Source organism: Pezoporus flaviventris, unplaced genomic scaffold, assembly GCF_033815535.1.
Source record: "Pezoporus flaviventris isolate CSIRO_AGI_PZ_B2104156 unplaced genomic scaffold, CSIRO_AGI_Pfla_v1 ptg000005l, whole genome shotgun sequence".
NCBI classification, from domain to species: Eukaryota; Metazoa; Chordata; class Aves; order Psittaciformes; family Psittacidae; genus Pezoporus; species Pezoporus flaviventris.
The window spans coordinates 20,542,742-20,564,332 of record NW_026892553.1 but is presented as its reverse complement, the minus strand read 5'-3'; the positions used below and the strand labels follow the sequence as shown (position 1 = coordinate 20,564,332).

General features: G+C 49.7%; 1 protein-coding gene across 6 annotated transcripts in view; it reads left to right on the top strand.

Moving 5' to 3' along the window:
- DOCK11 (dedicator of cytokinesis 11) overlaps positions 1-21,591 on the top strand; it is a 68,579-nt gene that overhangs the window by 13,554 nt on the left and 33,434 nt on the right. For 5 of the 6 annotated variants that reach the window (XM_061446236.1, XM_061446234.1, XM_061446238.1 and 2 more), the window contains exons 2-22: positions 929-1,045; positions 1,268-1,357; positions 1,527-1,609; positions 2,472-2,541; positions 4,902-4,997; positions 8,047-8,181; positions 9,374-9,551; positions 10,001-10,080; positions 11,093-11,176; positions 13,067-13,207; positions 14,391-14,600; positions 14,945-15,067; positions 16,092-16,174; positions 17,653-17,775; positions 17,938-18,014; positions 18,777-18,961; positions 19,053-19,118; positions 19,265-19,357; positions 19,752-19,875; positions 20,482-20,603; positions 21,021-21,107. In XM_061446236.1, coding sequence (XP_061302220.1) covers positions 929-1,045; positions 1,268-1,357; positions 1,527-1,609; positions 2,472-2,541; positions 4,902-4,997; positions 8,047-8,181; positions 9,374-9,551; positions 10,001-10,080; positions 11,093-11,176; positions 13,067-13,207; positions 14,391-14,600; positions 14,945-15,067; positions 16,092-16,174; positions 17,653-17,775; positions 17,938-18,014; positions 18,777-18,961; positions 19,053-19,118; positions 19,265-19,357; positions 19,752-19,875; positions 20,482-20,603; positions 21,021-21,107 — 2,367 coding nt within the window. The remainder of the gene's footprint in view (positions 1-928; positions 1,046-1,267; positions 1,358-1,526; positions 1,610-2,471; positions 2,542-4,901; positions 4,998-8,046; positions 8,182-9,373; positions 9,552-10,000; positions 10,081-11,092; positions 11,177-13,066; positions 13,208-14,390; positions 14,601-14,944; positions 15,068-16,091; positions 16,175-17,652; positions 17,776-17,937; positions 18,015-18,776; positions 18,962-19,052; positions 19,119-19,264; positions 19,358-19,751; positions 19,876-20,481; positions 20,604-21,020; positions 21,108-21,591) is intronic. The other variant, XM_061446235.1, reaches the window with a different exon arrangement.

Sequence of the window (21,591 nt, the reverse complement as noted above, 5' to 3'; positions counted from 1 at the left end):
GCATGGATTGGGAGGGATGGAGAAGCCTGTGTTTCCTTGGTGGCAGGCAGGAGACAGGACACAGCCCTCTGTGAGCAGCTGCTTTGCTTACAAACCTCTTCTGGCTTCCCTTTAGAGAAGCTGCGGCTGCCCCATCCCTGGCAGTGTTCAAGGCCAGGTTGGACACAGGGGCTTGGAGCAAGCTGCTCTAGTGGAAGGGGTCCCTGCCCGTGGCATGGCATTGGAACTGAACGAGCTCTAAGGTCCCTTCCAACCCAAACCAGGCTGGGGTTCTCTGACGTGTAGCACAGATAAAAGTAATTCAGCAGTGACTGTAACGATGCTCTGATATTTTTACTGGGGATTTCGCAGCAGTTCCTCTTGCTTCCCAGAAATGTAAATGAGAGCAAAACCAGGCCCCAGATTTTCCCAGCCGTTGGCTCTGGCTGAGGTGTGATTTATGGAGAGGGCTTCCCTGCATTTCCAGGGGGATGCTGTGCTTCCTTCCACAGGCGAGATGCCTGCCCCGGAGGTCACAGCAGCCGCCTTGCTCTCATCCCAGCAGCGCCAGAGGCTGTGTTTCCTCTGAGCAACACGGATGAGCTGCTCCAATGTAAAGAGACTGAAGCAGCTGCTAAAGCTGTGGCCTGCCCAGGAGCATTTCTTGCTCCATTAAGGAATTAGAGGCTGTGCTTGGACGAGAGCAGCACAAAGCTCTGTTTCTTCCCATGGCTTATTACCAGGCACAAATAACTTAGCCCCTCGTTTCCCTCTCAGAAGTCATGCACATGGGTCGTTACCTGCCTCGCCTGTTGCTGAATTAGCGAGCAGTCCACACCGTGCTGTGTAATTGTCAGGCTAAATTAAGCACAAGATCTTAGTTACTGGTTATTTTATTTATTTTATATATATATATATTATTCTTCATCTTCTTTCTTTTTTTCTCCAGGAAAAAACGAAAGTGGTTGAACCCTTGGACTATGAGAACGTGATCCTTCAGCGCAAGGTTCAGATCTACAGCGATCCCCTCCGGGACCTGCTGATATTCCCCATCGAGGATGTATCTGTGAGTTAGTGCTGGCTCTTTCTCGTGCTTGAGGCTCACCTGCCTCCAGTCCTGCTTCGTTTGGAAGGTTTCTGCTCTTTGCCACATGTTCGTGTTGGCTGCGTTTCTGACCCCTAAAGCCAAAATGACCCACTGGCGATTTGGGACCACAGTATTGATTTAAAGCAAGTATCGAGCCCTGAAGACCCAGTTTGCACTGAAAGCGTGTTCTTTTCCCTGCAGATCTCAGTCATCAGTCGACAGAGAAGGACTGTCCAGTCGACAGTGCCAGAAGATGCTCTAAAGAAAGCTCAGAGTCTCTTCGTCAAAGAGGTAGGGACAGGAGTCCGCGCAGCGCCTTCCCTCAGGCAAGAGGAGCAGCCTTGGTCAGGCCTGTTCCACTTGTGCTTCCCTCACCCAGCAGTCTGTAGCCTTTCAGCCTTGTGCATGGTTTTGTTTTGCTTGCTGTAGCTTTCAAAGAGCTGCATTGTTTTCCTTTCAGTGCATTAAAACCTACAGCTCAGACTGGCACGTGGTGAACTACAAGTATGAGGAATACTCAGGAGACTTTCGGATGTTGCCATGGTAGGTGTTGTGCTCCCTTGGAATATTAATGCATGGTCACAGGGCTGGGGTTTGATGAGGCTTAACAGGACCCTTTCTGATGCCTGTCTCACAAGCAGCCTTCCCTCCAGGGGTATGTCACTGGGAAAGCTAGAGGGCCAGAGGTTCATGTTATCACAATGCTGGCATTCAGCTCTGCCAGGGAGATGCTGACAATATTGTCAGCATGGATCATAGAATCCCAGGCTGGTTTAGGTTGGAAGGGACCTTAAAGCTCATCCAGTTCCAAGCCCTGCCATGGGGATCTTACTTCATCACTTCGCATCCTGTCCACCAGTGTCTGTCTGGGATGAGGGTGCCCCACAGACCGGCCTTGTGGCAGGATAAATACTGTTGGCAGTGTCTGCTCATCCCAAACTGAGAGCCTCCTTGTCCCCCTGGGCTGATGTTCTGTGTGTGCTGGACATGGTGTGCTCGTGCCGAGCAGATCTTTGTGCCCCTGTCATTTGGAGGGTGTTGGACAGCTTCATTTGGGGATGCAGTATTGCTGTTAATGCTGCAGTGATGGGGAGCCGTGTGCTCCAATGGAAGATAAAGTGGCCTGCTGCATCTCTGTGCTGCATAAATGCAAGTCAGCAAAATCCCTGCAGAATCAGCTAACAAGGAGCAAGCTTATTACATACAGCTTGTGCTTAATATCCATGAAATGCACTCAGAAATCAGCTTCCTGCAGCTGTACGGGGACGTGCCTCCTGCAGAAGGACAGCTCTGATGTGCTCTCTAGTCTGCAGTTTGGCTCTTCCTCCTGGATCCAGCATCGGCTGCTGGCCTGCAGGACCCTCGTGTCCCAGTCATGGTAAATAACAGTGTGTTGTGTTTTCAGCAAATCCTTCAGGCCAGACAAGATTCCAAGTCATGTGTTTGAAATCGATGAAGACTTTGAAAAGGATGAGGTGAGGAGGTACTTGCTTTGTTTTCACCTGTTCCACTGTAAGTTCTGTTAAAAAGCAGATTTCACAAGGCAAAGTCAGAATTCAGTTCCCAGCAGTGGTGTTCCGATGAGATGTTCTGTGCTGTGAAGATGTGACCAAAACTGAGCCAGTGACATATTTCAGAGTATGATATGTTTCAGGGTAATCTCTTGGAGCTAAGGGTCTCCTATATCTGCAAGATTAGCCCTAATATAACGGTTTTTACTTGAAACAGTGCAGCAGAGGAAATAAAAAAAGGAAGGCAAGCAATGACTAAGTAAATTCTTCATGTCCAGAATGAAAAGTGGGCAATTTGGTTTCCAACCACACTGTGATATCGGGGTCCTCCTTTAGCACATAACCTGCAATTCCCAAGCAGTCACCCCGACCCCAGGTACTCGGACGTGTCAGTCCTGTTCCCTGTATGCTGTGCCAGTGTTCCAGGGGTTTGCTCCCTCTGGAAGTTGCCTGTTTGCACTCAGCTGGTCGCAGGGAAGATTTGCAAGCCTGGAGCAATTCCCTGAGGTGAGCTGGGGGCTCTGGCAGTGGGGACATCCCCATCCTGGTGCTCATTTTGGAGGATGCTGTGTTTCCCTCTGCAGATCATGTTTGCTACAAAAGGGAGGGGAGCATTTTTCTGTCCCAAGTACCACGTGAAGCCTAATTCACACCCATGGCATTAGGAAGTTGTAGTTTACGGTGGGAAGAGCTTAGCTCAGCTGTTTAAAACCCACAGGGCACTGAGCTGCTGCTGCTGAGGATGAAGGAAAAGGGAAGTTTCTTTCTTGGGGAGCTGAAGATTTGAAGGGGCTGTTGGCTGCATGTCCTCCCAGTTGCTGTGTATCTCTCAGTGCCCCTCGGGTTGGACTGGGATGGCTTCTTTGGAAATGGAAATGTTTTAGTTTTCTCTTTTCCTATGTAGTTGGGTTGCATTACATTGTTAACTTGAGGTGGTACCTCTTTAATCATACCTAATATGGGCTGGAGACAGAGCTGTGCAGTATGGTAATAGCATAGAATGATAGACTGGATTGGGTTGGAAAGGACCTTAAAGCTTATCCACTTCCAAGTCCCGTCCAACCTGGCCTTCGACACTGCCAGGGGTGGGGAAAAAGTGAAAGGACACAAATGTGCTATCAAAATTGGGTGGAAACCTTTTTTCTTCTGGTCAGTGTTCACAAAGTGAAGTTACTGAGGTTGGTTGGCAAGGAGTAGTCCAAGTGCTTTGGCAGCTATTTTGTCATTTATATGTTTTGGCATGGCCATATCTGAAGGATTCTGTTACAGTTTCCTGACATTTGCATTAGAATTCTGTAATGGAAATTTGAGTAAAAGCAGTCTCATGATGGAAAAAGGTGAACCAATATAAAGGAGGAATCACGGGTTGTTTTACCCAGGGAAATAAAGCACCAGAAAGTTTACTTTGTCATTGGAAGTTTGACAAGAAAAGAGTGAAAACCTGCCATTCGGGACGCAGGAGGCAATACAAACCATTCCCTTCACAGCCCACGGGCAGACAGCCCAGGTCCACCTCTGCTGCTGAGTCACTGCAAGTCCCAGGGCAAGTTTTCTTCATCAGTCTGGGATCTCATTGCCTTCCCTCCCCAGTGGGGATCACAGTTGGGTATGGATGGAGAGCTGTGCTCCCTGGCTGGGACCACGGGCCAGGAGCAGAGGTGCGCATCCCAGCTCACACACCAGGCACAGCCTGGCTGCTCACTTGAAACTTTCTGGTTCATCAGATGTGCAGCTATGTTCCACCTGTTGTGGCCTGGGGGTTTTCACCTAAATGTAGAATGGAGAGTTGGTTTATCCAAAGGGAAATGACACAATAGGGCTGGAGTTCTGCATTTTGCAACCTCCATTTTGGTAACCTCCTTCTTCCCCCAAGCTTTTGAAACGCTGTGTAAGAACCACCGTGCGTTTCCTCACTGCAAACTGCTGTGCAGCTCTGGCAGTGTAGCTGTAATTTGTCCTTTTAAAGGTGACCCAAACTAGCCTGTTTTGCCTCTTTCTTGGAAAGAGATAACCCTGATGGTTTTTTGTGAGACCACTGTATGTGTAGCTGCCCGTGTTACACACATATTGTTGTACACATGTGTCGTTGTATCACTGTAATTAGAGCAGTATTGTTTCCCAGGGTGGAGATAATCCTTGTGTCCAAGGGGAAGTTTGCATGGGAGGCAGTTCACCTCTTTTTCATAGGATCACAGAATAGTTTGGGTTGGAAGGGACCTTAAAGCTCCTCCAGCTCCAACCCCTGCCGCAGCAGGGACCCCTTCCACTAGAGCAGCTTGCTCCAAGCCCCTGTGTCCAGCCTGGCCTCTTTTGCTCTCTTTCAGGATTCCTCCTCCCTGTGCTCGCAGAAGGGTGGGGTGATAAAGCAAGGCTGGCTGCACAAAGCCAATGTGAACAGCACCATCACTGTTACCATGAAGGTGAGTTTAATCCAGCATTGTGCTCATCGTGAACAAGGCGCGAGGTTAAGCTCAGACCGCTTCAGGAGTGCAGGCTTGCGTTTGGATGGGCATCTCTCCCTCTTGTGGAGCATCCCAAGGTGGACTGGAAAACCCAGTCTGGCAAGAGCTTTTCGCCCCTTCCCTCCCCAGAATATAAGACCCATGCACTTCAATTCGTGACAAGCAAGCTGAACAGAAAGGCCTGTTTCAGTAAACCAGGGTTGTTTCTGAATGAGCAGCTGAGGCCCAGAAGAGGAAGGCGATTTAAATAACTGAAACAGCTGCCCTGCAGAAAAGACTCCTCTGAATTGATGGTTTCCTTGCTGGTAGGAAAGATGTATGGAGGCCAGCTTTAAATTGCAAGCCAAGTCTTAGCTGGAAAAGCAGGGGTGATATCACCGAGGAGATGGAGCTTTACTGACCTAGAAGCAGCAGCTGCATTGTCTCCTGTTCAACACTGCGCGTGATCCAGCATGACAGGGCTCACATTGAGCAATGGAGGTTTTCAGCAGTTCCAGCTCAGGTTTTTGCTGTGGCAGTGAGCCTGTCTCTTCTCCCACCCTGCAGCTGCCTCCCGACAGCATAGAGAGGATGAGGGACTTACCCTCCACTGTGCAGCTGAAGGGTGGCTGCAGCGAGGCTGCTTTGTGAGGATATTGTTGAACCGAGCTTTTTGAGATTTCCTGAGTTCTGCTTTCATGAGAGGTGGAGCAGAGCCATTCATAGTGCTAAATTTAGTGGAGTTTTAAACTGATTACTCATGAGCCTGAAGGCCACGCGCAGAGCAGGGTTTTCTGGTGCTCTGCTTTTCCAAGCAGCAAGGTTGAAGCCATTTCTGCTCCTTTAACTTCTGGATGAGGTATCATACATGCTGAAAGTAGTCAGTTGGCTTCGTTCTTGACTGAGCCTCTTGTGGTGTTGTTGGCATCTGTGCTCAGCACCTCAGACCCACCCTGCAGAGATGTTCTCTGAACTACACTGGCTTCAGTTCCATTAATAAGATCCACAGTCTCTTGTGAAACTCAAAGTACCAGCCATCGGCAGCTGTTTTCTGAGCTGGTCCTGGTCACTTCTGTATCTTACAAAACACCTCCTAAGGCACATGCAAGAAACCTGAGGACTTCGGACGTCTTCGGCATTATCACCATGTTGAGAAGCTCCTGTGCCATAGCAGAAGCACATGCATCCATCTCTTGGGTGCTGGCTGTTCCATCGCTGCCACGTGCTGGGTGGTTGGTACCTCACATTGTTGCTGACCATGTGGAGAGCCAGCCCGTGAGCAAGCTGTAAGTAGGGTACAGCCATCAAACCTTGATTTCAGAGTAACCTTTCCTTTGCAGAGAGCTTCCCTGGCTTGGCCCAGCTCTCGCTGTCTGCTCTGCAGCATGTCAGTGTGCTGCATTACAATCAGGGCATCAGTTTTCTCCTCCCTCCTCTCCCTTTGCTCCCTGCCTTCCCTAATGGACCTCCCCAGTTCTGTAGCCATCCCTCTGCAATTGCAGTGCTCACCAGCAGCATCTGTAGCCCGATCAGAGCGGATGTTCCCCTCTGTTCCCAGGTTTCTAGTATTCATTTCAAAAGAGCGTAGTTTTCTGGCAATTATTTCTGACAGCAGTGCTTACAAGGGGAAAGGATCATAGGAATAGTGTTTGCTGCTTGCTTCTACATTTCCTTTGGAACAGAATTCAGAAGATGCCAAATGGTTTAGTGTGAAATCCCATACCCACAAGGGGTATCAACCCTGTAATATCTAAAGAGAGATCTGTCATGGGTTTCTGTAACATCCACTGCCAGAGTTTCTGACATTGATTCAGTGAAGTGCTAAATCAGTGTTTAAGCTGGCTTAATGCTTAGCATACTTAGCTTTCCATGTATTTTTATGCTTTGTTGGACTAAAGGTTTAGGTAAATCTTATTAAAACAGCTCTTGGAGCAGCTCTGTGGCTAAGTAGTCATCTAAATGATGCCAGAGGTTATCATTCAGAGCACAACACTCCCTTCCAGTTCTGTGTGAGTGGTTTTGTTGAACACGTGCTCGTGTCAGCAGTGGTGGGAGCAGGAAATTACCAGGAGTCTCCCATCTGGGATGAAAAATGTTGTGTTTATTTGTAGATCTTCCAGATATGCAGAAGAGTGGAAAATACTCACAGTGCTGCTTGCTGCAGCTTCCTTCATGGTTCTCCTAACACAGATACCCAGCAACTGTGAAATGCACCCTGCTCCTTACAGCCTGACAGCATATGGTGCTGTCATAACTGCTGCCAAAATGTTCTCCTGAATTAAAGTCCTGAATTATAGCCAGCCTTTTGGCTGACAAATGTGAAGGGAGATGCTCTGAGATAGTGAAGAGCTTGGTTTTTTCATAGAAGTCAATATCTCAAACATAGATTCACTTCTCCCAAGCTTGCTGCTTTATGAGAATTGAACACTGAGCCAAGCCACTTCATACGAAAAATAGGTGTGTGTGTATATATATATATATATATATATATATATATAAAAAACACAAAGCAAATCGTAACAAAACCAAACAACAAAGCCCCAAGCCGTTGAATGGATTAGTGTCCCTTGGCTTGCATTTGCGTGCTAGGAATTTCCACATGTCTGTTCCAAAGTCTTCCAGAGAATTGCTTTGTAATTCTAACTAAGGTCTTTATCAAAAAGGCTCTGGCAATACCTGCTCTAGGCTGGGATGCATCTTCAAGCAGTGAGCTGATCTGAATGTACCATGCTGCATTACTTTGTAAAGATAAAGGAGGCTGGAGCCAGCTGAGAGGGGAGCTGAAAGCTTTGGGGCTTTGCTTTAGATGGACAAACTTATAACAACAAGGACATTAGAGTTAAAGAAGATGATGAAATCCCTACGAAAACCAGTTGTACTCAAAGGGGTGAATCACAACACTCCAGGGTCTTAAGTGTTTCTTGTTCCAGTGTTTTCTCAATAGCAGGAGGGCACATCCTGTGGCTGCAGTTTATGGTATACAACAGAGTGAATACTTGCATTAGCAAGACTTTTTTTTCTTTTGCAGGTGTTCAAGAGGAGGTATTTTTACTTGTCACAACTCACGGATGGTTCCTATATTCTTAATTCCTACAAAGATGAGAAGATTTCCAAGGAATCCAAAGGCTGCATTTTCTTGGATGCTTGCAATGATGTCGTTCAGGTGGGTGTGCTTCCTGCATAGCTGGACATGGGCTGATGCACTGCTAGCTCTGAGACAGACATCTCTCCAAGGTCTGTGCCACTGAGGGGTGAAGATACGGATTTGCAAACTAACCCAGAGCTGGCTTGCTCTGTCAGTTCATCCTATTAAAATGCAGGCAGGGCAGTCCATGAGGGTGCCATACTTCTGGCCAAGAAGACAGCAAGTGGAGAGCTGCTGTCGGAGTAAAATAGAAGCGTTTCTTCACTACCTCATCTGCTCTCTCCCTGGTCTGTCCATCTCCTTTACCTGGTTATCGTAGCTCAGGTGCCTTCCAAGACGGCAGAGGGTTGAGGCCAGTAATTGGTGTGACTTAGTCTTGAGCACCTTCCTCCTCTATTTGCTGCTTACATCAGCTTCTTGTTTCTTCCGTTACATCCCGATAAGTCCATGGAAACATGCAACCCCTTGGGACTTTCAGCCTGCGGTGGTCTTGTAGGGTTTTAGGAGCAGGTATTTGTACAGAGCTTAAACCTGGGTTTGTTTTGTTATGCTGAGAGCGAAGTGCAGCAGTGGATTGCTGCTTTGCCTTCTGCTGCTGCCTCTGCGGAAGCTCCAAGTGCCATGGAGCCAGTACAGGGAGCTTAAGTTACTCACTTCAGCGTGGGTGAATTGGAGCTGTGTGCTTCCTGAACACAGGGTCGATGTCTTTCTGAACACAGGAAAAGCAGCAGTACACATGCCTCAGTGATGTATGGGTGTACATCAGGTTTGCCTTGGTTTCCAGTTGGAAAATGCTGTTTAAAGGCCAACAGAGCTCAGAGATGTTGTATTGAACCACTTGCTTTTAATTAGGTGCCTCTAAGTGTCCTGGGGTGCACCATTACTTACTGTGTCAGATAAATCCAGCTCCTTGCTTCTCTGGGTAAACATTAAAGGTCTGACAACAGAAGAAGGAGCTTGCTTGGGCTCTTCAGTGCAGTGTCTGTGGTTCAGTCTGGCTCTCTTCCACTTTCAGAGTAGCTGTCAAGCGTGGAGCTGCCAATGGCTTGATTGCAGCCATGAAGCCCTTCGTGATTGCTGCAGAAGAGGCTGCACGGTGTCAGCAAGGGTGCTGGCATTGTGCCTCATGGTGTTTCAGTTCAGGATGCTTCCACAGAGAGGTGCTGAGCAAAATGTAACACAGATCTTTCTCGTTCTTGTTTCTTTTCAGTGTCCCAAGATGCGCCGTTACGCGTTTGAACTGAAGACAATAGACAAGTACAGCCACTACCTGGCAGCTGAAACTGAGCAGGAGATGGAAGAATGGCTGGTGACTCTGAGGAAGATCATCCAGAGCAATACTGAGAGTTTGGTGCAGGAGAAGAAAGACACTGTGGAATCTGTGCAAGGTCAGCTTACAAATAAGCAACCTACCTTCACCCCTGTGCAGGAGGATGTGAGCAGTGTGCTTGGAGAAGCGTGTGTTTGTCTTCCTGTATCAATAGCAAGAATTGTGGCTGACACATGATATCATGTGAAAGGGCTTAGTATAATGGAGACAATAGTCTGAGGGATGAAAGTGGTGGGAAATATGACCCTCCTTCTGGATGGGAAATCCGTGGCAAATTTTCAGGACTCCTGGAAAATTGGCTCTGTGCTGGAGTTCTGCTTTGGAAAGACCTAGCAGGCTGTAATAACACTCTGGTACTGGTAATGTATGGAAAAATCTCACTTCAGAGGAGTGGAAAAGTCCCCATGAAGTGTTTCTGTGCTATTCTAAGCTAATACTGCAGGATCCGTTCTGGCAGAGCAGTGCTCCTGCAGTTGTTTTGAACATCTGCTCTTTGTGTCCTTGCAGATGATGAATCGGGCACGCAGGGAAAAACGGAGAACATCCTGGAGAGCCTGGAGAGGAGCATGCATCCAGAGCTGATGAAGGTATTGTGTGTGCAGAGGACGCTCTCCCAGCCCGTAGACAGTTGTCTCCTCCATGTCTATAAAAAGGGGTTTTCCATTTCTGTGTCTTCAGCTCTGGGGGAGCCATGCAGGCTCCAAGTGCTGGTGGGGTCCCTGTTCTCTCATCTGCCTGTCTCATGGATGGAGCTCTGTGATCTGAGGCTGCATTTTCCTTGCCTCCAAGCGTAGAGCGTTTAAGGAAGAGCCAGTTAGAGCAAATGAAGGGCTGTTGTGGTCAGTAGTGCTCATTCCTGCTCAGCAGAGGTGGCCGTCCAGGCCATGAGAGCAGAGGGGCAGTTAGGTGGCAGCCACATTCTGTTTATGATGCATTGTGGTTCCCTGCTTCTGTCTGTTTTCTCATCTGGCAGAGCCACATTGCTCTACTGCCACTGCACAGCATTGGTGGCTACAGCTGAGAAGTACAGAGGAGGCCATGGGGATGATCAGGGGCTGGAGCATATCTTATATGGAGCCAGGCTGAGAACACTGGTGCTGTTCAGCCTGGAGAAGAGAGGCTGCGTGGAGACCTCAGAGCAGCTTCCAGTGTCTGAAGGGGGCTACAAGGATGCTGGAGAGGGGCTCTTCATCAGGGACAGTAGTGACAGGACAAGGGGTGATGGGTTCAGACTGAAACAGGGGAAGTTCAGGTTAGATAAAGCAGAAGCTCTTCCCTGTGAGGGTGCTGAGGCGCTGGCACAGGGTGCCCAGAGAAGCTGTGGCTGCCCCATCCCTGGCAGTGTTCAAGGCCAGGTTGGACACAGGGGCTTGGAGCAAGCTGCTCTAGTGGAAGGGGTCTTTGCCTTTGGTAGGGGGGCTGGAACTGAATTATCTTAAAGTCCTTTCCAGCCCAAACCAGTCTGGGATTCTATGATCATCTCACGTACCACAAAGGAAACCTGAAAACTTCTATTTTGTTTTGCTTCCATTCTTTGCAAATAACGAGTGTTTGCCCTGTGTGGCCAGGCAGTAATACCAGTGCTTTCCTTTGTCCTAGTACGGAAGAGAAACAGAGCAGCTGAACAAACTGAGCAGAAACGATGGAAGACAAAACCTCTTTTCTTTCGACCCAGAAGTCCAGGTAAACATCCCCATAGTTGTAAATGCGAGGTTTTGTTCCCTGGACCTGCCTCCCCTCTTCCCACTGTGTTCCAGTGGGCTGTGGAACAGAAGGGCAGCTCATGCGAGAGCTGAACATGTCAGTGCTCAGGTGATAGCTCAAATAAAGGGAAGAGTAACAGCAGCCCCACACGTGGCCTCCCTCCAGCTTTGCTGGCTTCTGTATGATGCTTCTTGATGCTGCTGGATTTCAAACCCATCATCTGGGTGTCTGGGAGGTTCTCATGGCTGCAGAAGCAGTAGAAGTATTGCAAGGACACCTGCAGCCCACGTGGCCTGAGCATGTCTGGAGTCTAACAGTGATGTTAAAGACCGTGCGAGTGGCTTACAGGGAGAGTCTCAGTCTTCGGAGAGTTCTCAGATGTAGGGCCCATACAACCAGGAAAACCACCCCGTGCTGCTCTCGTGCTCTGGGGCAGGAGTTCATTGGCTATTGCCTTGCTTTCCTCTCGGCTTTGACATCTTTGCTAAGCTTTCTGCCAAGGTCCAGGTGTGGGATTTCAGTGGAATGGGCTGCAATTGTTCGTACAGTTGGAGAGAATCGTTCCAAGTTACTTGGTGGTTTCTGGTTCTCCTTCTGTGACAGGCTTTGGCTTGTTCACAGCTGTGAAAAAGAACTTTCTGGTTTAACAAGGAAATGTAATTAGTCTTTACAAGGTTTAGTTCTGAGCTTTTCTCTTGCTCCTTCTTTAAAGTCTTTAACAGGAAGAGGATAAGCATCCAGGAGACCATGGAGATATTATTCAGCGTGGAGCATCTAAGATCTGGGTGTTTTCACCTAACCACCTGGTTCAGCTACATTCATTGTCCTCCCTCTATACCCAGAGCTCTTCATTCTGCTGTGGGTCATCAGATCTGCTGCAGCACTTGGCATCCAGAATCGCTGCTCTGGTCAATCCGGGTTTGTCTGTGCACCCTTGTACATCTGGTGCTAAGGAAACTGGGAGCAGGACCATAGACCTAAAACATATTTTCCTCATTGAAGAGAAACAGGGGAAGCAGTGGGAAGAGTTTCCCACAATCAGATAAGCAGTTGCAGCCTATTTTGCTGGAAGGACTTGACTGGGAGATATCAGCTCCCTAGGTTTGGCATGCGGGTTTGTGCAGGATAGTCTCCAAGAGATGTGCTGCTATTCAGGGGTGTTTGGTAGCTGTGTGTGCCCACTGCCCAGTATGATGGGTATGGCGAAGGTCTTGTCTAGCTGGTGGTGTTTTGGACACGTGTATCTCTTCTCCAAGAAGGGTGGATGTTGAGGCACAGACCAGGCACGGGTGTTCAGGGTTAGAAAGAAAGGAGCTGATTATAATCAAGACTGGGTTTTCTAGCTGGCTCTGCAGGCAGTCTTTGTTGTTTCTAACTATGGCAGTTATTGCTGTGCATCTAGAAATGCCTCCCACTTTGAGGAGGTGTTCACCATCCCAACGGCATGTGCCTTCTCTCTGTTTCAGGCACAGGAACCACCTCTTAAGCTAGTCACATCTTCAAAGTGGAAGATACTTTCCTGAGGGTAGCGCCAGCTTATGTTCTGCTTTCTTCCCCAAGCTCTAAATGGTGTTTGGGAAGATCCCCAGGGTTACAGCAAAGCAGGAAGGAACTGAAATCATCCTGAGGTTTAGTTTTCTGTGCTCTACAAACCAGATTGCTAAAAATTGATACATCCTCATGAATTCACGCCGTGAATACGTTTGTGTAACATCCCCAAATGGCGCTCATTTGTGAATGTCTTGTACTTTCTGTACGACTTGAACAAAAGATTATTAAGATGGTATTGGCCATAATGTGACCCCTTAACATTATTCAGGCCTTTGTTTTCTTGTTTAATGAGACCAGATTTGCTTGTTTGCTGTCTAGAGACTGGACTTCTCAGGGATGGAGCCAGACGTGAAGCCGTTTGAGGAGAAGAGCAGCAGGCGCTTCGTAGTGATCTGCCAGGACTTCTCCCTCAACCTCCTCGCTCAGCTCAATGACAGGGCCGAAGGAGGACCCACCAACGTAAGGGTTGCTCTGGGGTGTTCTGCTTTGTCTTCTGTATCCTCACTGCCAAGAAGAACCCTCAGCAGGTTAACCTGGGTGGATAAAAGCATCCCGTTGGGGTGGTTCCGATGGGACCTGGGCAAGCAGTGAGCACTGGCGCAGGGTCATTGAGGGGTTTATCTACCTTGGTAGTCTGGTGTTCCAAAAAGGTGTCTGGGGACAGGGTCCATCCTGGTGTGCCTCAGCCTGCTGGGAACATGGACTGCTGGGAAAGCAGCACTTCAGAGGCATGGGGAATGGGGAGTTTGTGTCTGCCATGTTCTGGATCCCTGTGAAAGTCCTGTTGGTAAATGATTAAGCTCTATCTCCAAACCACTCACTTCTGTGTTTTATTTCATTTCCCCTTATGGCAAGGGATTTCCTTGTTCCGAAACCTTCTGACTCCCAGACTAACTGTATTCACAGCCCAGCACTCCCAGACAACTGTGTTCACTTTATTATATGCATTTGTTACCGTGCCAAAGTTGTGCCTTAGCCTAAAAACCTCTTCCTTGTATTTGCTGAGGCTCTGATGTCTGCAGACAGCTATCACATCTCTCCTCAGCCTCTGTTCTGCCAGGCTGAACAGACCAGGCTCCTCCAGTCTTTCTTCCCAAAACATAACCCCTATTATCATGTCCTGCCTTTGGAGTCAGCCCTTTATGTGAGGGTGCTGGAGCAGCAGAAAGCATCTACGAAGCAGCAGCCCTGGCAGTGCAGATGGTACCTTGTCTGGTGCCTGTTAGAGCTGCAAAGGCTTTGCTGGTTCATTCTGGCAGTTCAGAGCTCATGCACCAGCTCCTCCTCGGTAACCCCAGCAGATGAATGTGTCACTGAGAGCAGGGATTCTTGTTGTTCTGTCCCTAATCGGGCCAGAGTCTGACCTAACCAGCATGTTTTTAGTATTGATGTAATGCCTCCAAGTCATGCTGTAATGTCTCAGGCACGCTACAGTCTTGTCTTCAGGCCTTTGTTTGTATCTTTGCATGCACACATGCCTGCTAGGATGTGTGAATTAAAAACACATGGAATTATTGCTGCTTGCCTTGTGTGCTCAAGGTCAGGAGCTACAGAGGAGTTGGCAGGCTTGGCACATGCAGCTCCTCAGCAGTGCTGGCCTGTGCAGTGGGGTTTTCTGACGCGTATTCAATCACGCTTCCAGGTCGAGCCCTTTTTCCTGAGCCTGGCGTTATTTGACCTGAAAAATAATTGCAAGATTTCAGCTGACTTCCACGTGGACTTGAACCCCCCGTCTGTCCGGGACATGCTGATGGATAACGCTGCATCCAGCGCGGAGGGCACCAAGGGATGTTCTCCAGGAGAGAGCCTTGTGCACGGGGTCCCTGAGGCTTCCCTGCGCTACATAAAACGGGTAAGGAGCTGACTTTCTCCTCAGTCTGCATCCCTTTTGAGGCTGTGGCTGGTCAGTAGTATTGCAACGTGGTGTAGTCCACTGTGTGGAGAGGCTGAAGTCACCTTTTCTCTTGAACTGGGGGGGTTTTGGTCAGTGTCTCAAGCCAGTTGCTGCTTTGGGCTCACTGGCAACGATAGGCAAAGCTCCAGGTAGAGCTTTTCAAGACTTGACCATGCTCAAGCCCTGTGAGCCCCCATGGCCCGTCCGCAGCAGCAACCAAAGCAGGGGCTGTGTGTGCTGTGGGCAGGGCAGGGCAGGTCGGGTGCCCTGCTGTCTGACAGCCTGCTCTCTGCCTCTTGCAGGGGGTTTTCTCTGTGACCGACCCACATGTGGAGATCTTCCTGGTGGCCCGTGTGGAGAAGGTGCTGCAGGGCAGCATCACACACTGTGCAGAGCCGTACATGAAGAACTCGGACCCGGGGAAGGTATTGGATGGGGCTATGAGAGTTTCTGCTCAGTAATGCTGTCTGCTGCTGCAGGGGGTAGTGTGGTCTGAAACGGGGGCTGCTCGTTCTGACAAATGGTCTTCATCCATTCAGGTACTTGTGCTGCTGCAGGGCTGGCTTCGGCTGTGCTGTGGGGAGAGGTTTGGTTCCTTCGCCTGAAAAGAGGCAGAGGAGTTTTAGACAGAGCCATGTGGTTGGGGCATGGGGGCCTGTTCCCTATTACACTTCAACAAGGCAAAGCCTGGGCTGGCAGCAAGAGTGAGACACTCCAGGGCTAGAGAAGTGGGCTGCACTGTTCCATGGTGCTACACACAGTGTCTTACCCCAGCACAAAGAGGGACGTGGAGCTGTTGCAGTGAGCCTAGAGGAGGCCACGGAGATGCTGCGAGGGCTGGAGCAGCTCTGCTCTGGAGCCAGGCTGAGAGAGCTGGGCTGGGGCAGCCTGGAGAAGAGAAGGCTCCTGAAGGGGAGACCTGAGAGCAGCTCCAGTGCCTGAAGGGGCTGCAGGAAAGCTGGAGAGGGGCTTGGGACAAGGGACGGAGGGACAGGCCAAGGGGAATGGCTTTAACCTGCCCGAGGGGAGACTGAGATTAGACATTAGGAAGAGGCCTTAGAGCTCATCCACCTCCAACCCCTGCCACGGGCAGGGACCCCTTCCACTAGAGCAGCTTGCTCCAAGCCCCTGTGTCCAGCCTGGCCTTGAACACTGCCAGGGATGGGGCAGCCACAGCTTCTCTGGGCACCCTGTGCCAGCGCCTCAGCACCCTCACAGGGAAGAGCTTCTGCCTAAGAGCTCAGCTCAGTCTAATAGCTAATCTCAGTCCAGTGTTTGCTATTGCTCTGCAAAAGTGACAGCTGTGCTTGGTGTGCAGTGACAGGGATGTCTCTCAGCTCAGTTGTGCCTTGCAGCGTACGGAGAGTTGCTTCTCCCCGGGGAGTGCAGTGCTTCCAGTTCCTCCCCCGGGGCTCCATGGTGCTCACACTCTCCCCTTGTGTTTTGCAGACTGCCCAGAAGGTGCATAAGGTGGCCAAGCAGGCGTGCAGCCGTCTGGGGCAGTACCGGATGCCCTTCGGCTGGGCGGCCAGGTCAGTCACCGCGGGCTGCACCTCGGCTGCAGCCAGAGCCGCTGCTGCAGGTTATCCAGGACATGACCCGGGACACGGTCACAGTGGGTGGGCAAAGCACCGAGGGCTTGACGTCGGTGAAGCTGCAGCTGAGGGCAGAGTCTGGCTCTGGTTCCCAAGGCAGAATGGGGATGGCCTGGAATGCTCTGTCTAGAATTAGAAATGAAATCTGAAGGAGTAAACAGTGCTGGGAAAGCAGTAACCTCCTTGCTGACCTGTAGCTGCTGGCCTAAGGGGCGGAACGTTCCGGGGGCTGATGAATAACACCATCCTGTGCTGCTGCGGGAATCAGCGCAGAGATTCCCTCCTGGCACCAGTCATTGCCAGGGCAGGGAGGAGAGTGCTGGACCTCCTGGCCTGGCAGTGGCTATCAGCTGGAGCTTGGCTCCTGTGTGGGGCTCTGCTTTAATTAATGTTCTTGGGACTGACCCCAGGTAGTGATCCCATTGCCGCACTGTGCTTTACTGGGACTGATAAAGCATATCAATGCTCGTTCCCTGAAATCACACATCGGAGGAAAGCCTGAAGGCGAGTTCAGTCCCCTGCCGCTGCCTCCTATCGCTGAGTTGCTCTGTGATGCTGACAAAGGGATGGTACTGACATGGGAACACCAAATGGCTATCGCAGCAGGCAGGGATTTGGGGTTGTACAGGGATTTTGCCCTTGACATTGGCTGCTCGGCTTCAGCCTGGTGTTTCTGGGATGCAGCTTATTCCTGGGAGCCAGCACACAGCCCCTCAAGGGCAGCCTCAGCCTAGCAGCGGGCTCTGTTCGGGCATTGACTTTGAGAGGCTTCAGATTTGTTCCTGCTGGGTAAAGAGCTGCGTTTTGAGACCAAGGAGTTGAGTGGCCTCATGTGGGGAGCTGCGTTGTCCTGCATCCCTAGAACCGTTTTCCTGTGAGTTTCAGGGGAAGGTGCTTACACAGAAAGGGAATATGGATGCTTTAATGTTCTTGCTGTGCACAGACATCCGCAGCCTTTATTTTCAAGGGTAATAATACCAGTATTCATTCAGGGCAGAATCCAGTCTCCTGCTCTGGGTTCAGGAGGAAGCTGATGTCTGTCCTGAGACTGGTCTTCATTGCACATTCCCTTCCTAGGAGAATTTCCATGCTCTGACCCTGTGTGCAACTAGGAAGATACTTCACCACCTGGTGTTAGTGGGGGGGATTGAAGGGTTTTGGGGATTGAGGACCAGTCTTGGAACTGGACTGTGTGTGTCCTTCTCACACTGGAGAGAAGGGACATGGTGATGTCCCATGCAGTTATGTGATGTGGGGGATTGGGGGGTGTGTGGGGATGGGGGAGTGCTCAGGAGGTCTGGTGTTGGTCAGAGCAGTCACAGGGCACTGAACCTGCCCCGCAGCCTGATGGGTCAAAGACCCCAGGGTCTGCTTGCTCACCAGCATTGAAGACAGGTGTCTCCTCTTTTCTGCAGGCCAGTTTTCAAAGACTCCCAGGGCACTCTGGATGCTGAGGGGAAATTCTCGCCTCTGTACAAGCAAGACAGTGGCAAGCTCTCCAATGAAGACATGCTGAAGCTTTTAGCAGAGTATAAGAAGTAAGCGTAAGAGACTGGGGCAGGGGCTGAGCAGGTAATAGAACAGTTAAGCAGAAGCATGAGAGGACAATTTCTACAATGCTCTGAGGGTAACAGAAAGCTGATGTGTTCAGCACCTGAACATTCAAGGTTCACACTCTTGTTCCTTTCTCTCTAACCCAGACCAGAGAAGAGTAAACTACAGGTCATTCCAGCCCAGTTGCGTATTGTCATCAAGGACGTCCCGCTAGACTTAACAAGTAAGGATCTTGGATCTTCAAATGAATCCTGGTGGCTCTAGCCTCAGGAGTTAATCCCTGTATGGGCAGTTTTGCTATTTCATTAACAAGAGCACAACCTCGTAAGTCCTTCTGTTGGGTTCTGTGGAGGGATGTGGTCCAAGTGCAGAGGTTTACCTGTGTGCATCTTGTCTGCTGTTTGGCCATTACATCCTAAACCTAAAAGAAGCCACTTGCCTGCTTTTGCTGTTACTGTTACACCAATCTCATATAGCAATTTGGATCTGTTAACACCAGAGGGCTTCACATATGTGGTCAGTGTGATTCTTTACTTTGCATTTAAAGAAACCAAGACAAACATCAGGAGATGTTTCCAGGATTTATAAAGCAGTAACTTCATGGGCCACATTCCTGGCAGGCTCGAGGTGCGGGTCCTGGGCAGAGCGGCCGTCCCTAGTCAGACATGGGTCATTCACAAGACCCTTTGACTCTGCCCAGAGCTACAGTAAAGTGCCACTTCTGCAGTCCCCCTGGCTGGGAGAGCAGAGCCCTGTGCTGTCCTTGCACCCGTCTGCTCCTGCTATTGCTCCTGCATTTTGCTCCATGGATGTTGCATGATCAAGGGGAGAATTTTCCCTTAATCATTTCAGCAGGAGTGGTCCAAATCCTGCTGCCCGGTCAGCACACACAATCCTCAGGTGAGAAGTGGAGCAGGGTTTGAGACCCACGAATTTCCTTTCATGTAGGCTGTGCTCACTCACCCAAGCTTCCTTTCTCTTCCAGATTGTGTGACAGCTTCTTACATTCCTATAAAGCCTTTTGAGAAGAGCTGTGAGGACGTTGCGGTTGAAGTGGAAGAGTTTGTCCCAGAAGTCACTAAATACTGTTATCCCTTCACCGTCTACAAAAACCATCTCTATGTCTACCCCTTGCATTTGAAGTATGAGAACCAGAAGGTGTTTGCAAAGGTGGGTGACCTGGAGAGCAGGCTCAGCATGTAACGGGGTGATGCTGCTGACCTGCAGCAATGGCTCATCCTTCTGTTCTCCCCCATTTCAGGCAAGGAATATCGCTGTCTGCGTTGAGTTCAGGGATTCAGATGAAGCTGATGCCAGGCCATTAAAGGTGGGTACTGTTAATGGGGCTGCCACTTGCTGCTGTGTCCTGTGTGCCAGCCGGGCTGAGCAGGACTACAGGAAAGCTGTTTTCATTTGGCCAGCTCATTTAGGGTGAGAGCAAGCCTGAATTCAGCTCTTCATTTGTGTTCCCAGTGTATATACGGCAAACCCGGAGGGCATCTCCTGACCACAAACGCGTACGCTGCTGTGCTGCATCACAACCAGAGTCCAGAGTTCTATGATGAGGTAAAAATGCAATGGTGGGAAATACCAGGTTTTCCTGGGTGCTACAAAGCCAAGGGGCCTTTCAGAAGGCATCTTTTTTCCAGGGCTGGGTGGACTAAGGGTAAAAATAATGACCAGCCCTTTGCCTCAGTGGAAGAGCTCAGCAGAGCCAGGGACTGTCAATTTTTAATGCCAGTTTGTTTTGTGCTGTCTTTACTGTCACGCTTTGTGCACTGCAGTCACACACCCCCATTAATAAATAATGTGCTGATGTGATGAACATGTTAGCCAGGAGTTATTACGGATTGGTAGGAATGTGTTTAGTGTAACTGCGTACATAGCATTTGTGAAATAGAGCTTAAAATACTACTCCACGACTAAAAATACAGTCTTATCTATCATGGTATCATTTTAGATTAAAATTGAGCTTCCAATTCACCTCCATCAAAAGCATCATTTGCTTTTCACCTTCTATCATGTCAGCTGTGAAATTAATACAAAGGCAACATCGAAAAAGCAGGACACCGTTGAAACTCAAGGTACGTTCAATGCTTCAGTTACTTCTATTGGAGTCCAAGATAAGATGAACAAAGGGACATGAAAAAATACTTGATTAAAATACTGGACTGTCTGCATTTTGGCTTTTTGAAAGCATCCTCATACAAATCTTGGGTGTAAACTGGAATAAAACACAACGTGTTTAGTGTATATCGAAGCTCTTCCTGCATGTTCTTGACTTGGTTTGTGTGAATGGGCTCTTGTCAGTCAGGTCACCACCAAAACCTTGATGGGAGATCAGAGCCTCAGGGGCCGATCCTGCCAACCCTGAGCATGTATAAGAAACTGAGCACCCCCAGGTCCTGCGGGCTGGGTTGCCTTTCCATTCAGCAGGTCCTTGGGTGCACAACCATGGCTCGCAGGCTGTTTCTGCCCCTCCAACCCACTCCTGGTCTCGGCTGTGCTGGGTGTGAATGTGCTCACCAAGTCACCAGGTGAATGTGCTTTACCAAGGCTGATGTGGTCAATCCCAGCCTTGCTGAAGCCCTTTCCACAGCTGCGAACCTGATCTCCCCAGGGTGAGGCACAGCTCTTTTTGGAGATGGGTCACTGGGTGCCACCTAACTCAGGTCTGGTTGCCTCCGCAGTGGGGTACGCCTGGGTGCCGTTGCTGAAGGATGGACGCATCATCACCCTGGAGAGGCATTTGCCAGTTTCATCCAACCTTCCACCTGGCTACCTAGGCCTTGGAGACCCAGAGGCACGAAGGGTAGGAAGGCCATTTAAAATGGACTTAAATGTAAAAGGAAGAGGAAGGCTGAGCTTTTGTTATCACTGTAAGTTCTGGGCCCATGTTAGTGCTCTGCTCAGCTGTAAAGATCCCAGCTGCACGGCAGCTCCCACAGCTTAAGGCTCTTCAGGATGGGAGGCAGGACTTCCTGTGCTTCTGTGGGTTGCAGAGAGTATTTCTATGGGAGGCTGGACTGTCGCAGATGGGGCAGAGCAGGGGATGGGGCACGTGCTCCATGTGCCCATTCTCTGCCCTGCTGAGGCTGCAGTCAGGTCACTGATGTTGGTGCAGGAGGGGAGCCCATTGTTCCACCCCAACCTGACCAGTGTCTGTCTACACAGAGCCACCTTCTCACTGCAGTCTGAAACCAAGTGCTTGAATGTTGTCTGTTCACAGCAGCCCAGCGTGGATGCGAAGTGGGTGGATGGAGCAAAGCCACTGTTTAAGATCAGACTCCATTTGGACTCGACCATTTACACCCAGGTAAATGAGCATCTCACTCTTCAAGACAAAGGAAGTGATTGCTCTATCTCTACTGCTGCTGTGGGGAAGAGGTATTTGTTTGCAGAGCAGCACAGAGATCCTTGTGCAGCAGCAGGTCTGGGATTGCTTGCAGGGATCTGCTGCTTTGCCTGGCTGTGATGAGCAGTTGTGTGAAGGAGCTGGGGAGAGGCTGATGTTTTCTTGGCCAATTGCACTGTAAGCGGCACTGTAAGCTCATTTGAGCAAATGAGCTGCCCCGGTGCAAGAGAAGGACCGGTGGCAGTGCGAGGTTTTTGCAGATATTAGTCTGTTTATTAAGGTTCTTTTAAAGGTTTTCCAACGTGAGCAGACACCAGAAAACACGAGTCCTGATTTCCTTTTGCAACCAGTTCAGGCTGGTTTACCAAGTCCTTGTGTCTTCTGCTGTCCCACGGCAGTGATGGACTTCCCCAAGCTTCATGTGACGTGCAGCAAAGTGCTCTGG